General features: G+C 43.9%; 1 protein-coding gene across 2 annotated transcripts in view; it reads left to right on the top strand.

The window, feature by feature from the left end:
- erf (Ets2 repressor factor) overlaps positions 1–12,509 on the top strand; it is a 57,582-nt gene extending 45,073 nt beyond the window's left edge. For both annotated transcript variants that reach the window (XM_034704842.1, XM_034704841.1), the window contains exons 3-5: positions 1,041–1,153; positions 6,608–7,512; positions 7,640–12,509. In XM_034704842.1, the coding sequence (XP_034560733.1) occupies positions 1,041–1,153; positions 6,608–7,512; positions 7,640–8,263 (1,642 nt within the window). In that variant the 3' untranslated portion in view covers positions 8,264–12,509. The remainder of the gene's footprint in view (positions 1–1,040; positions 1,154–6,607; positions 7,513–7,639) is intronic.
- Positions 12,510–13,598: the final 1,089 nt, after the last annotated feature.

Here is a 13,598-nt window from a genome sequence, read left to right as displayed (position 1 = left end):
TTACAGCCTGGTTAAAAAAACGGCTTCAGTCTGAGTAGCTCATTTCTCTATCGGCACACACTGTACTGGGGGTGAATATTTTTATAACGCGGCGGTTCAGAAGATATTAAGATTACGAGTTTTGCCCATTTAAGGACATGACTTACCTGACTGACACTGTCGCTATTGGCGAGGAGGCTCAAACCCCGCCTCTTTACGTCACACTAGCTCGACAGAAGTTAGGTTGAGTTCAGCATTTCCAATATGGCTGCCGCCGCCGATTATTGGCTTCAAAACAGCGCTTCAGAAACAGATGGGTGACATCACGGATACTACGTCCATTATTTATACAGTCTATGGTACAGACTCATTTATAATAAACTGACGTGACATTTTTATATGCAAAAGTTAAGCCTTTAGATGACAGAAGCTACCAAATGCTACTCTTTGGGAATGATAAACACGAACACTACTGCAGTTTGAGTCTCACATGAGCATTCCTAAAAACTAAAAAGAATCCCAGGGAGAGTAGATGAGTTTAGATTTGAAGAACAACTCTTATGTAAATCAACTCACATCCTCTCACCACAAGGATTCAGAGGTCACCGCTGAACACCCACCTCTGACTCTGATTTTCATTTACTGTATCCAAGCAGAACTCGTCATGCACAGTAATCACTCCACGTTGGTAAGAGTACACGAAGGAGCTCATTTGATTGTCTTTTGATTACCAGTAAACCTTAACTCTGTTGCCAGCTGAGCTAACAGGCTTATTAAACGTCCACATACAGTGAGCCCACGTCTATGGGAAGATAATGACTGTGGTGATTTGTTGATCATTCTGGTAGCCGTGTGAATAATGACCGACTGGCTCCGAAGCTGTGAGTCAGCTGGAAAAATGTGCACCATGGTAGTAGTGGTTATTCATGGTTTCACACTTTCAGACATTTGGCTGCATCGAAATGTGTTCCTAATCAGAGGTTCACCACATGTTGGTGATGATCAGTGTTTGGAATTTGGTTACTGGGAGATAACACGGTTTCTGCTCTTCTCCTCCTCAGATACTACTACAACAAGAGGATCCTTCACAAGACCAAGGGGAAGAGGTTCACCTACAAGTTCAACTTCAACAAACTCGTGCTGGTTAACTACCCCTTCATCGACATGGGCACCGGTACGCATCAATTCACACTTCTATTATGCATATTTCACACTGTATCAGCGGGGAGCGAGTGTTTAGCCCAAGTGGGGGAGTTTAAGTATCTCGGGGTCTTGTTCGTGAGTGGGGGTAAAATGGTGCAGCGTCAGCAGTTATGCAGGCCATCGTGGTGAAGAGGGAGCTGAGCCAGACGGCAAAGCTTTTAATTTACCAGTCAGTCTACGTTCCAACCCTCACCCATGGTCATGAGCTGTGGGTCATGATCGAAAGAATAAGATCTCGGATACAAGCGGCTGGAATGAGGTTCCTGTGAAGGGTGGCTCAGCCTTAGAGAGAGGGTCAGGTGCTCGGACATCCAGAGAAGAGCCGCTTCTGATAAGGATGCCTCCGGGACACCTCCCTTTAGAGCATGTCCAACTGGGAGAAGACCCAGAACTCGGTGGAGGGATTATATATCCCGCCTGGTCTGGGATCGCCTCAGGATTCCCCAGGAGGAGCTGGAAAGTGTTGCTGGGGAGAGGGATGTCTGGGTCAATTTGCTTGGACTTCTACCTCAGCCACCTGACCCCGGATAATCAATCAATCAATCAATCAATCAATCAATCAATCAATCTTTATTTGTATAGCGCCAAACCACAACAAACGTTATCTCAAGACACTTTTACAAACATAGGAGGTCTAGACCACTCTATGTCAATGTATATTTAATCTATCAGAATATATATATCTAAAAAAGAAATGTTCATCAAAGACGACAGCTTGGCCATAATCCACCTGTAAGCCACCACCTCCACAGGGTCCAGGACTGAGCTGGCCTTCTTCACCAGTGTGTTCAGTCTTACTCTCCTGTATCCTGTCCGCCCACAGCAGGTGAAATCCTTCCAATGTGGCGTTCGTGTCCGGTGTTAGCTCTGTTAGCATGATGCTACTCTGCCACTATTCCCTATGGTGCTGGGTTAGCTCGTCCACCTTATCCTAGATAGATCTTACATTCCCCATAACGGTGGGTGGAAGGACAGGTCGATGTCGTCTTTTCTTAGCTTGCACCTCAATACCAGCACGTCGTCCTTGCCTCCTTCTCCTCAGCTCGCAGGGAACATCGGGCCTAGCATCGTTAAAAACGACATGCTACGGGCAGCTAACAGCTGATCTCCAATAGAAGCGCAAGAAAATGGATGGATGGAAATATGAAGCATCAGGTTTCTGAAGAGAAGTAGTCTCGTTGAAGAGGTTGAAGTGTCCTCAGATGTTTAAAGCACAAACTTATACATTTTTTTGGAGACTGTAATGCAATAAATTTGAAAATAGTTTGGTTACAGGGTCAAATTCTCAGCAAATAAGAAACAATGCTGTCTTAGATTCAAGATTCAAAGGTTTTTATTGTCAATTTTCACTATATATACGAAGACATACAGGAAAATCGAGATGCTGTTTCTCTTTTCCAACTCTTAAATAGCAAAAATTTAAATATAAAATTATAATAAAATACAGTTAAAAACAGCCCATGTACACAGTGCAGGTAGGGCAGTGCCGTGACAGTTTAAAAATGGACAATGTAAATTAATAATAGTGCAAATGATATAAAAGTGCAGACAGTATTGGAGATAAGTAAATGGTTCAATGTGCAAAAGCAGCTGATGTAGTTGAGTTGTGAATGAATGTCTATATGCTCTACAACTGTAGACTGTACCAAAAATGATCTAGAAGTTTATTTTTGAGCAGCCAAAACACACACAAATGACACTTCATGTAGACTCTGACCTTTGTTTACATTTCTAATTAACCAGACGATAAATCTTAGGATAAATCAGGTACATAGGAAGGGGAAAATGAATGAAGTGACATCTTTAAAGTGCTTCAAATAGGCCAAAACCCCAAGACTCCTCTCTTGCTGTCATACATGTTAAAGGAAGTCATCAAACCCTGAGATTTAAACTTCTTAGTGAAGCTCATGAAATGCAAATGTTAAAAATGTGGATGTTCAGAAGCGTCTAATTTCCTCGTCATTTAAACAGAAATTTAAATTCCGGCTGGCCGTCGAGTCTGAAGAGAAGACCGACTCAAAGATTCTATAAAACTGAGAATTATTGCTCCATTTAACTCAGTCACATCCAGAAACCTTCCCTGTAAAGATCCCAAACAGACAGATTTGGGGTGTAGTGTGTCTGCATGTATGTTCTTGGTTAGAGGACTTTGTGGCTGTGTATGTGTGTGTGTGTGTGTTTGAAGACATCAGTGTGCCACGTCCCGGTTTATCCCTCTCCTCCCAACCCTGAAGTCGTCTCTCGTTCTGGCCCGGGCCACCCAGAGCAAACACGGCCCATATGGAGCGTTGGATACTGGGTGACATAAGTGCAGCACGAAACTTTAATTATAGCCTCCGTGTGATGTGGCCCACACACTGACATGTTGTGATATGATGGTTTCATACGATGGTTACACACACACACACACACACACACATAAGCCCACGTCAGTCTGGATTGATGCGCAAGCAGAGACCCTCACATACACACACACTTTCTCCTCAGAGTTTCTCACACACTGGAAAAAAACAGAGGAACCCAACCCATGTTTGTGATGGCAGTAAGAGCGACTTTTCCAATATTTAATTCTGGCACGTGCGCAGATGCCAAGAATTTATTGCAGTGCCACAGTCTCCCTGGCAGGAGAGCGAGTGAGGGAGAGGAGGGGTTGAAAAAGGAGGGAATTTGTGGCTTTGTGTAACCCAGTGTTTTCTTTCGGAGTGCCTGTGACCCTCTGGGTAAAATAGTTGGAGTTATGAAAGACATGTGACCTACTCTCATTAGTTACTTTCCCCCTCCGTCTCTTCACTTTGTCCAGAAATATAAAAAACATACTTCTTCCTTGGCACTCGACGTATCGAGCCAGCACATAGTTTTCTCACCAGCATTAAAAAACTCTGAAGTGAAGAGATTCTGATTATCTACAAAAACACACGCCGTCAGGACTTTAAAGACCGGCTCAGTACAAAAGAAATACTTCTTGCATATCTCCGAAAGCTGATATCTCTCAAACCAAAACAGACCTCATGTGTAGACACAAGCAGAGATATGAGAGAAACACTCGGTGGTGATTATGATTCCCAGAGAGCAGAAGTCATAATATCACCTCTGAGCTCCACGCAGCTTCTGTGGCTCCATACAATCTGTCGTTGAGGATCTTTTATCGCTCTGTGAGAAATGCAGAGCTATTTTTAGGGGTGGCTTACCATCTATGACGCAACTTTTAACAGCAAGGCAAAGTAATAATAATAATAATAATAACTTTATTTATAAAAACAAGTGTTACAAAGTGCTTTGGCAAACACAATGCAATGCAAGAGGTTAAAAAGAACACGCTTCAATTAAACAGAATGAAGTAGTGGGACAATAGAGCAATACATCATTGTTTAAGAGGTTTTTCAAGGATAGATAAATAAATAAATAAAAATGGATAATTAAATAAAAGCATTAAAAGGACAATAAAAGAGGCAGGGATGCACCGATCCTCCTGTTAGGTCCCAATATCGATGCCTGGGCTTTGGTATCTGCTGATACCGATACTAGCCGATCAGATCCTGGTGTTGATTTAACAATCTCTATTCCTTAATGTGAGGATAGAATCATGGTTTGGTAACTTCAGGCTTTTCTGACTTTGTAAATCAAAATAAAATGAACATTTTTAAACTGACAGTATAAGATAAGATAAGATATTACTTAAAAAATAATGAATTAATTATGTTAAGGATTTAGATTTAATAGATGATCAAGTGAATGACTAAATTATGTGGACATCGCAGTTTCAAAGCATGTTGAATCTTTCTTTTTTTCACTAGGTGCTTTTCACATTCTGTATTTAATGCATTTATATTCTCCAATTTGTATAGATTACCATTTATTGTAACAGGAGACGTGTTCTTGTATTATTATTATTATTATTATTAATAATATTTTGTTTTGTTTGTTATTATTTGGGGGGGGGGTGTTTTGTTTTTATGTCTTGTTTTTTTTCACTTATTTGTGGTGTGTCAACGCAGCAGTTGTATGTCTTGCTATATAATATGTAAATGTAAAAAGCTGTAATTCATGCTGCTAAAAACTAAATAAAAATATTGTGGGGGAAAAAAAAAGTAAAAATAAAACTAGATAAATAAAGCTCGAATATAATTTAGATATATGCAATGTTACAAATGGAATTTAAATTAAAGAGCAGTAATTACAGGCAGTATTAAAAAAAAAAAATCAGTAGTGACAGGTTGACATGGTGTGATTATGGTTGGTAATGACAAATTAGGCAATAAATAAAATCATTATTCAAGAGATTATAAATGTGTACCAGCAGTTTGGTGAGTTAATCTTCATAACCAACAGATATTACAATTCAACTTTAAACCTCAGCAGCGGATAAGAGGAATTAAATATTCTGTATAAAAAAAACTGCTTCAAATGAGAAAATAAAAAATATGTCCACATAGTGTTTCCCACAGAAGTACAGTGTACCTGTGGCTGGGATTAAAATCATTTAATACCTTATTACTCTGCCCAGCTTTGCCCTTACTGTTTCCCTTCTCCACGTCTGATATTGTGACAATATTAATCAGCAGCACATTTTATAAATGATGACGAAGGAAACGCACATGGCTGTTGCATAGAACTGAGATGAATAGATCTGCCATATGGATCGGCACTATATATCGGCCCCTTGTCACAGATATCCGATCTTTGAGTCCGATCTAGCCGATATCCGATACCAGGATCAGATCGGTGCATCCCTAAAAAGAGGTTTTCAGAATAAGAGGACAACATCACATCAGGAAAATTGGAGAAAGTGAAAAGGATAAATTAGGAACATTAAGATAATAAATGAAAATAATAATAATAAGTTAAACAATAAATAATCAAATACAATTTAAGACAATTAATTAGTTGGATAAAAACTATAAATAATAATAAAATAGAAGTAAAAACAGTTAGAAGGATGAACTCACTTAAAAGCAAGTCTGCAAAAATGGGTTTTAAGAAGAGATTTAAAAGATGTCACAGACACTGCGAGCCTTATCTCCTGAGGGAGGTCGTTCCAAAGTCGAGGAGCCCCTTCGGATTTGAGCCTCGACTTTGGAATGACCAAAAATGCCCCACCTGAGGATCCAAGGCCGCGAGATGGCTCGGGGCGAGACCCAGGCGAGCCTTAAAGAATTTGTGATTTCAACAAAGTCAAACAATGTCAACAAATTCATGAATTAAATAAGTGTAAAGTGCGTTCTTTGAGATGTAGCTAGCATACCTTCATCATTTCCCCAAGATTTCATCTGACTGTTCTGTAAACACCTACAAGCTGTTTGACCTTCTTCATCCTGGTGGACCATAATTGTTCTGCATAGATCGATCTTATTTTTAGAGTCATTCAAACTTCATATTGTTTACTTTAACTAACGACCTCTCTCTATCTCTCTGTTTCTCCTCACAGGTCGAGGAGTCCCTCAGAGCGCCCCACCAGTACCAACAGGAGGCTCTCATTTCCGCTTCCCCCCCTCCACGCCGTCAGACGTCCTCTCCTCCAGCGAGGAGCTCCGCAGCCCCGGCATGTTCAGCAGCGTGGCTCGCCGCATGGCCCGCGGCTCCGTGAGCGACTGCAGCGACGGCACCTCCACCAACTCTGAGCTGGAGGAGGCCGTGGGGGTTGACGAGCGAGGCGTGGGCCCCGACAGGGCCTTCAGAGGCCTGCTGCCTCCCCGCCTGCCTCACGATTCCCTCTTCAGGGTCTATGGCGGGGGCCCCAACCCAGCAGGGCTCCCCAGACCAACACACAGGGTCCACCCAGATCATCTGTCTCCATTCCCTGTCTCCCCCCTGCCTGGCCCCGGAGGCCTCCTGGCCCCTACTTTGTCCCCAGCCCTATCCATGACCCCCACCCCCCATCTCTCCTACACCCCTTCCCCCTCCATGTCCTCCCCTATGTTGGGCTCCCACTTCTCCTTCAACGCGGAGGACATGAAGCACTACCTGCAGGCCCACACCCAGTCCGTCTACAACTACCACCTCAGCCCCAGAGCCTTCCTCCACTACCCCAACATCGTCATCCCCCAGCCCCACCGCCCCAACCTGGAGAAGCAAGCAGCCCATCACCTCCACCCCCACCCCCACCCCCACCCCCACCCGCTCTCTCACTCGCTCAGCCAGCAGTCAGGAGGCGGGGACGAGGGGCAGCACCCGTCGCCATTCAAGTTCAAACTGCAGCCTCCTCCGCTGGGGCGCAAACAAAAAGAATCAGGGATCTCATTGGCTGCTTCTTCATCCTCCTCTTCCTCCAGCCAGTCCTCCTCATACACAGGGTCTGCTCATATACACAGTGCAGGGCCACCTAAGATCAAGGTGAGACTGCCAACACGTACACACACACACACACACACACACACACACATAGTTCAAAGATTGAATTTAAGAACACTCTGTCTCCTGGTCCTGATTCTGTCATTGATCAAATGTTGTGTCCCTCCAGGTGGAACCGATCTCAGACATCGAGTCCGAAGAAGAGGTGGAGGTGACTGACATCAGTGAGGAAGAGGAGCTCAATCACATGGATGACGGAGACATCTTCACCCCGACAGCTCGTCACAGTCATCTTCTGCTCAACAACCATCACCAAGCGAACAGGAACGGGAGGATCCTCTCCGCCCCTCACCACACCAGCCCTGACGAAGACCCCGATGATGACGAGGAGGTTTTTAAAACCCCTGCCACCCCCCCAATCGGCAGCAGTGGCCCGGCCTTCCCCCTGCTCGGCCTGAAGACCGAGCCGGGTCAGGCGGCTCCCATCAGCCCCTGCATCCCGCTGAAACTGCGCTTCAAACGCCGCTGGAGCGAGGACCAGAAGATGGAGGCGGACGGCGAGAGGGACGAGGCGGAGGACAAGAAAGTGAGAGCTGATGGAGAGGAGGAGAAGGAGAAGAGAGAGGAGGCAGGGAGGAGAGGAGGGGAGATAGAGAACGGAGGAGGAGGTGGAGGAGGAGGCGGAAGTGTTATTTTGGGGTTGATGCTGCCACCGCCTCCAACCCAGCGTAGAGCGAGCTCAGAGCTGCAGCGAGCTACGGCGCAGCTGTCTCTGGCAAACACTGGCTGCTGAGTCTCATGAGCAAACACGCACACACAGGGGATCCTACCTGAACACACACACACAGGGGATCAGACCTGAACACACACACACACACACACACACACACACACACACACACATACATACACGGGGGATCCTACCTGAACACACACAGGTCTCTGAATCCTGCACAGGAACTTAATAGATCCATGTTGACCATAATGCCTTTGGGTTTTTTGGCCACCGGTTACAAACCAAACATGACACAGTGATGGGCCTCAATGGAGACTGTAGTGTGCATCTAAATATGTTGATGTCTCATATGTAGGGAATTATCTTTGAGGGACTAGTTAAGGCCGGTTTTGGACACAGAACCACAAGCTCAAAGGTTTCCCCCCCACAGAAGTTGTGTGCACACATTAAGGGTTTAGATCCAGGATCACAGACGTGCTGTTATCCTTCAGTGACTCATTTGTAACCCAGGAGTCTCTGAGGACCTTTCTAAGCATTATATGTACATTTACAACATCTCCAAACCACTGCAGTAGTTTAAAACACTTGAATACTGGATTCTTTAAAGATACCCCTGATACTTCGGCCTGGTTTTGGTAAACTTGCTTGCAACACACTGACAAGAATGAGATAGTCCTCTCCTGTGGTCATCAAAAAGCCCCTCTGCATTATGGTCGATGTAAAACCACCATCACAGACGTGCTGATATGAAGCCTCTGATTTATCGGGAGGTGAGACCCTGTTCCCCCCTCTCCAACACGAACACAGCAGCAGTCTTTTCCTTCGGTCCGTTTTGAACATCTTTAAGGAATCGCACATTGCCTTTTTCTGAACACCTCCTCACTCTCATCGAGCCAGTTGTGCCATAAAATCTGCCAGGAATCACCTTACATCACAGCAGTGCCCCACAACCAGGTCTACAGAGAGTCTGTTCCTCTTCTACAGGGGGAGACAAACTCTCAGACGGAGTCCAAGGGCAGCCTCACCTGTACAGCAGTAGATGTAATTAAAGTCTCACCCACCTCCTCTCCCTATCCTCCACCGTTCCCCTCATTGTCTTCTTAACATAATAGATCTTAAAGTTACTAAAACTACACTTTTAACAGCCATGATAGAGATTACAGAAGTGCCTCTCTGTCTGCACTCATCAGCACGCCGGCGTTTACAAGACGAGCGGAGAAGAACTCGCTCTGACGGATCTTAAAGACGGATGAGAGATTGGACGTGGCGGTTTTGGAAGAACTCTCCAATCACCGTCTTTTTCTTGGACACTATGAGGCCGCCTCGTCACCTCTTCACCGCTTCACCGTCGGCTCATCACTACAGTGTAAAAAAAAACAAGACTCAACAGGAGGGCGAGATCCTGAGAACAGTGAAACTAAGTCTGAGACGAGGATCCTGATGAGCTCTGCCCCTCTCACGCGGCATCGAGAGACGTTTAGGAAACCGGGAGATCACGACGTGGTTTTCCTCTGTACAGAAAAACAAAACAAAAAAAACCTGGCTCTTTGGAAAGCGCCAGATTTTTTTGTCATGCTCCTGTTCTCGACTCTTTGTAAAGGAAACCAGGAAGCAGCTTCTTGAGAAAGCTGTAATTACACACACTTGTGTCTCTGGATGTGTGTGTGTGGACGCAAAAGCTTTCAGGATGCAGAGAGGGGCGTCCCTGCTTGACTTCGCACAATCTCAGAGGGGTAATGATCGTGTTTTTGCACCCTCAGACATCTCTCTTCTGCATTCCCCCCTCCCCCCCTTCTTTGTTTTGTAGTTCTTTCTGATGCTCGTGCCTCGTAAAAAGACTCGGACAGTATTTTTTTGGGCATTCGCCGTGATCTGAGGACTGATGATCTGAGAGACGATTAAAGCCTGATGATTGGTGTAGCGGGGGAGAACGAACGGGGGAACCATGAAATGAATGTCGAGCATTAAGGTTAACTCAGGCAAACCTTCACTGAGATACAGAGAAACGACTTGTTTTTTTTTTACGACCGCGTTTTATTCATTTTGTTGTAAAAGAAAAAAGAGAAAAAGCCCATTTTAATGAACAAAGAGAAAAAAAAAGAAGATTGTGCCTTTTTTAAAAAGCCAACATGAGTTTTATCAAACACCCCCAGCAAAACGTTTCCTCACACTCACACAGAACCAACATGCCTTCAGCTTTTTGTAAAAGAGAAACAGAAGAAGTAAATCTACACATATATATTTTATTCAAATATATTGAACTCAAATATTATATTTCAATAAGGTCATTTGATACGAATCAGAGGAGACTCCTGCTATTTTTAATGGTAAAGATGTGTATATATTCTAACGGGCATATTATTATTATTATACCAGTATAAGTCAGTCTTTGCCTTCTCACTCTTGCCTTCTCCTGACCGTCGAGCTGCAGTGACAGAAGCCCACAGGCGTCAGAGTTTTATATTTATAATGTAAAAACACAAAAAAAAACAAAAAACAGTTGTTGTGTGTTCAGAGGAGGACAGCAGAAACATCCAGACCGACCCGGGACCAGTTTGTTTAGATGAGCACATGGGGCGGGGCGTACACATCAGGACAGAGTCACAGCTGAATTACTCTTTGTTCATTTTTTTAAACCACACCTACGTGCAGCACGTGGATCCACATCTGCTTAAGAATTAGACAAAGTGAGGCACAGGTTGCAACAGGATACTGGATCTGGTCTTGTGTGTTCAGAGCAGACCGATCCTGATCCTGATCGGACGACACCAGCGTGCGGCAGCCTGCTGATGTAACCGGACTTGAGTTTGAGCGTGGACTCTGAACTTGAGCAGTAACTTTGTGTGTGTGTGTGTCTGGGCTGGCCTGAACCCTGTGCCTACAGACACACACACATACACAAGCACACAAACACACACACTAACACACACACCCACTGCCCTGGTTAAGAGTGAGGCTTTGCTGTGGCTACAATATAGGGAAACATGACATCAAATGTGACATCAGACGCCCCCACAGTCTCTCTGGAATTAGACGGCAAACCATAGAAACTACGCACTCACACTATTAGAGAGACACACACACACACACATTTTTACACACACACACACACACACACACAGGCAGAGGAAATGACATCACAAAACCTCTGTGGAGAGGAAGGGACTTCCCATAATCAGGCTCGCTCTTTCTGCTCTTTGTGTGTGTGCGCCTGTGTGGTTTCTATGGTTCAGCCTTACACACACACACACACACACACACACACACACACACACACACACACACACACACACACACACACACACACACACACACACACACACATTTAGAAAAAAACTGACCAGAAAAAGTCAGTCTGCGTATTTAGCCCCAGACTTTTTGTCCCACCAGCTTCAGTCTCATGTGTAAAACTTAAACTTGCACTTTTCCTTCACCGGGGTTTCAAAGTCCTTCTGGTTAACTTGTTCATACTGCCCGTGTTTGAAGAGGGTCACACCTCCTCGTTTTTTGGCAAAAAAAAAGTTCAAAAGAAAATGTTTCTTTTTGTTGTGAAGTGAAAAGAAAGATGTATTCTGGCTGTACCTGAACGTTACACCTGTGCTGCCTTACCTGTCTTTACTTCAACAACACGAGAATACCTGCTCCCTGCCGGGTGGATGTTTCCACCGTTCACGTTGTTCTTCTCATTCTCTCCTGTATTTTTCAGACATATTACTGTTACTCTTGTAATTATTATATTATTAACGACTATTTTTTTTTTATTCTTTGTACCCTCTTGCCATGGCCTGCCCCCCCCTCCTCATGAATTCCTGGATTTCTGTGAGTTTTATTTTTCCACTTTGCACTCTTCCCCATGAACCTGGCCCGGTTGGCTCCAGTGCAGTCTTTTCTTTAGATTTTTTGTATTTACCATGATTTTATAACCATGTTACCATGGAAAAGAGGAGGGTCACGTATTCCCCACATGATATACAGCAGGGGAGGAAACATTTGTTTTCTTTTTTTTTTTTTTGATGTTGTGTATATATATATTTTCATTTTGGAGGATTCTGTAAGAAAAAAGAGCTTTGTACTGTTTAACCATGTATTATTTGAAATGTCCTCTCTCTCTCTCTCTCTCTCTGGTCGCCTCTGTCTCTCCTCTCTTGTCCACCTCCGAGGTGAGTTGTCACTCCGGAGGAGAGACAGATACTCCTTGTTTTTATCCTGGAGGAACCACCTGTACTTCTGTTTCTCTTCTATCTGTTCATCTTCATTTGTAATTAAACAATAATCAGGGTTCATTAAAAAAGGTAAAAATGGACGTACGTGTCTTTGTCCTTCTTTCAGTTGTTCACCTTATCACTCATTCAGGCTTCATTTGAGGAAAAAAAACAGATTTAAATGATTTAACTTTTTTATTACTGGTTGTTACCATAGACTGTAAATAAAAATGGACAGCGTTGCTCCGCCTCTTCCCGTTGTACGGTTCTGAAGCCAAAAAAATCCCGCTCCTGGGCGCAGCCATTGTGCAGCCAGAGCCTGTGAAGCCACTGTAACAAGCTCCGGCCTACAGCGTAGCGTCACAAGACGCTGTGTGTCCTTTGAAGTTTCTCTCTACGGCGGCTGTGAATCAAAGGAAACCAGGAAGTAAAACCACGTTTTTTAAACTCTAATAACTAACGAAAAAGAAACTTTTCAGGAAAAAGAGGCCTTGGACACAAAACAGTCAAATGCTAACTACATATCACCACAGCATACGGATGTGAGAAACATTCGTACGACGTGTATTTATTTTTTAAAGTTTGACTGCTCCCCCATTCAAATTAATGGGGGAGATGGATTTCTTGACCTATACTGCAGCCAGCCACCAGGGGGCAGACACTCTGCTGAAAGCCTCACCACCAGGGCCATACCCGGCTCCCTTGGTTGTTACCCTGAGCTGTATTCAAAAACACAGGATGAGATGTAAACCATCCTCTAAATCAGGGGTGTCAAACATGGGCCAGAACCGGCCTGCCAGAGGTTTCAGTCCGACTTTGCAAAGTGAAAAGATTACAGAGAAGACATTAACTGCAGTTTTTTAATAAAAGTAACTATTTCAGACTACTATTTCAGTTTTGTCCTCTGGGGGTCGCATATAATCATAGTGCTGACGGAGCGCAACAGAACAGTGCTTTTTTTCTGGAACTTTTTTTCTCATGGTGAGAAAATAGATGACTTGCTGTTTGCATAATCCGATTTTTTTCAAGATTCATGAAGACTTTTTAGAGCACTATAAGATGATCCACTAACTACTAACACTAGCACTACACCCCTGCATAAAACAGTGTCCAGCAAGCAAAGTGTTCATGCTTTTAAAGTTTTATTTTAAAGTTATATTTTTGGGCTTTTTGCCTCTATTCGATAGGAC

The sequence above is a fragment of the Notolabrus celidotus genome, chromosome 16 (assembly GCF_009762535.1).
Source record: "Notolabrus celidotus isolate fNotCel1 chromosome 16, fNotCel1.pri, whole genome shotgun sequence".
Lineage (NCBI taxonomy): Eukaryota > Metazoa > Chordata > Actinopteri > Labriformes > Labridae > Notolabrus > Notolabrus celidotus.
Note: the sequence above shows the minus strand (reverse complement) of the source record. Positions and strands in the feature narration are given on the sequence as shown.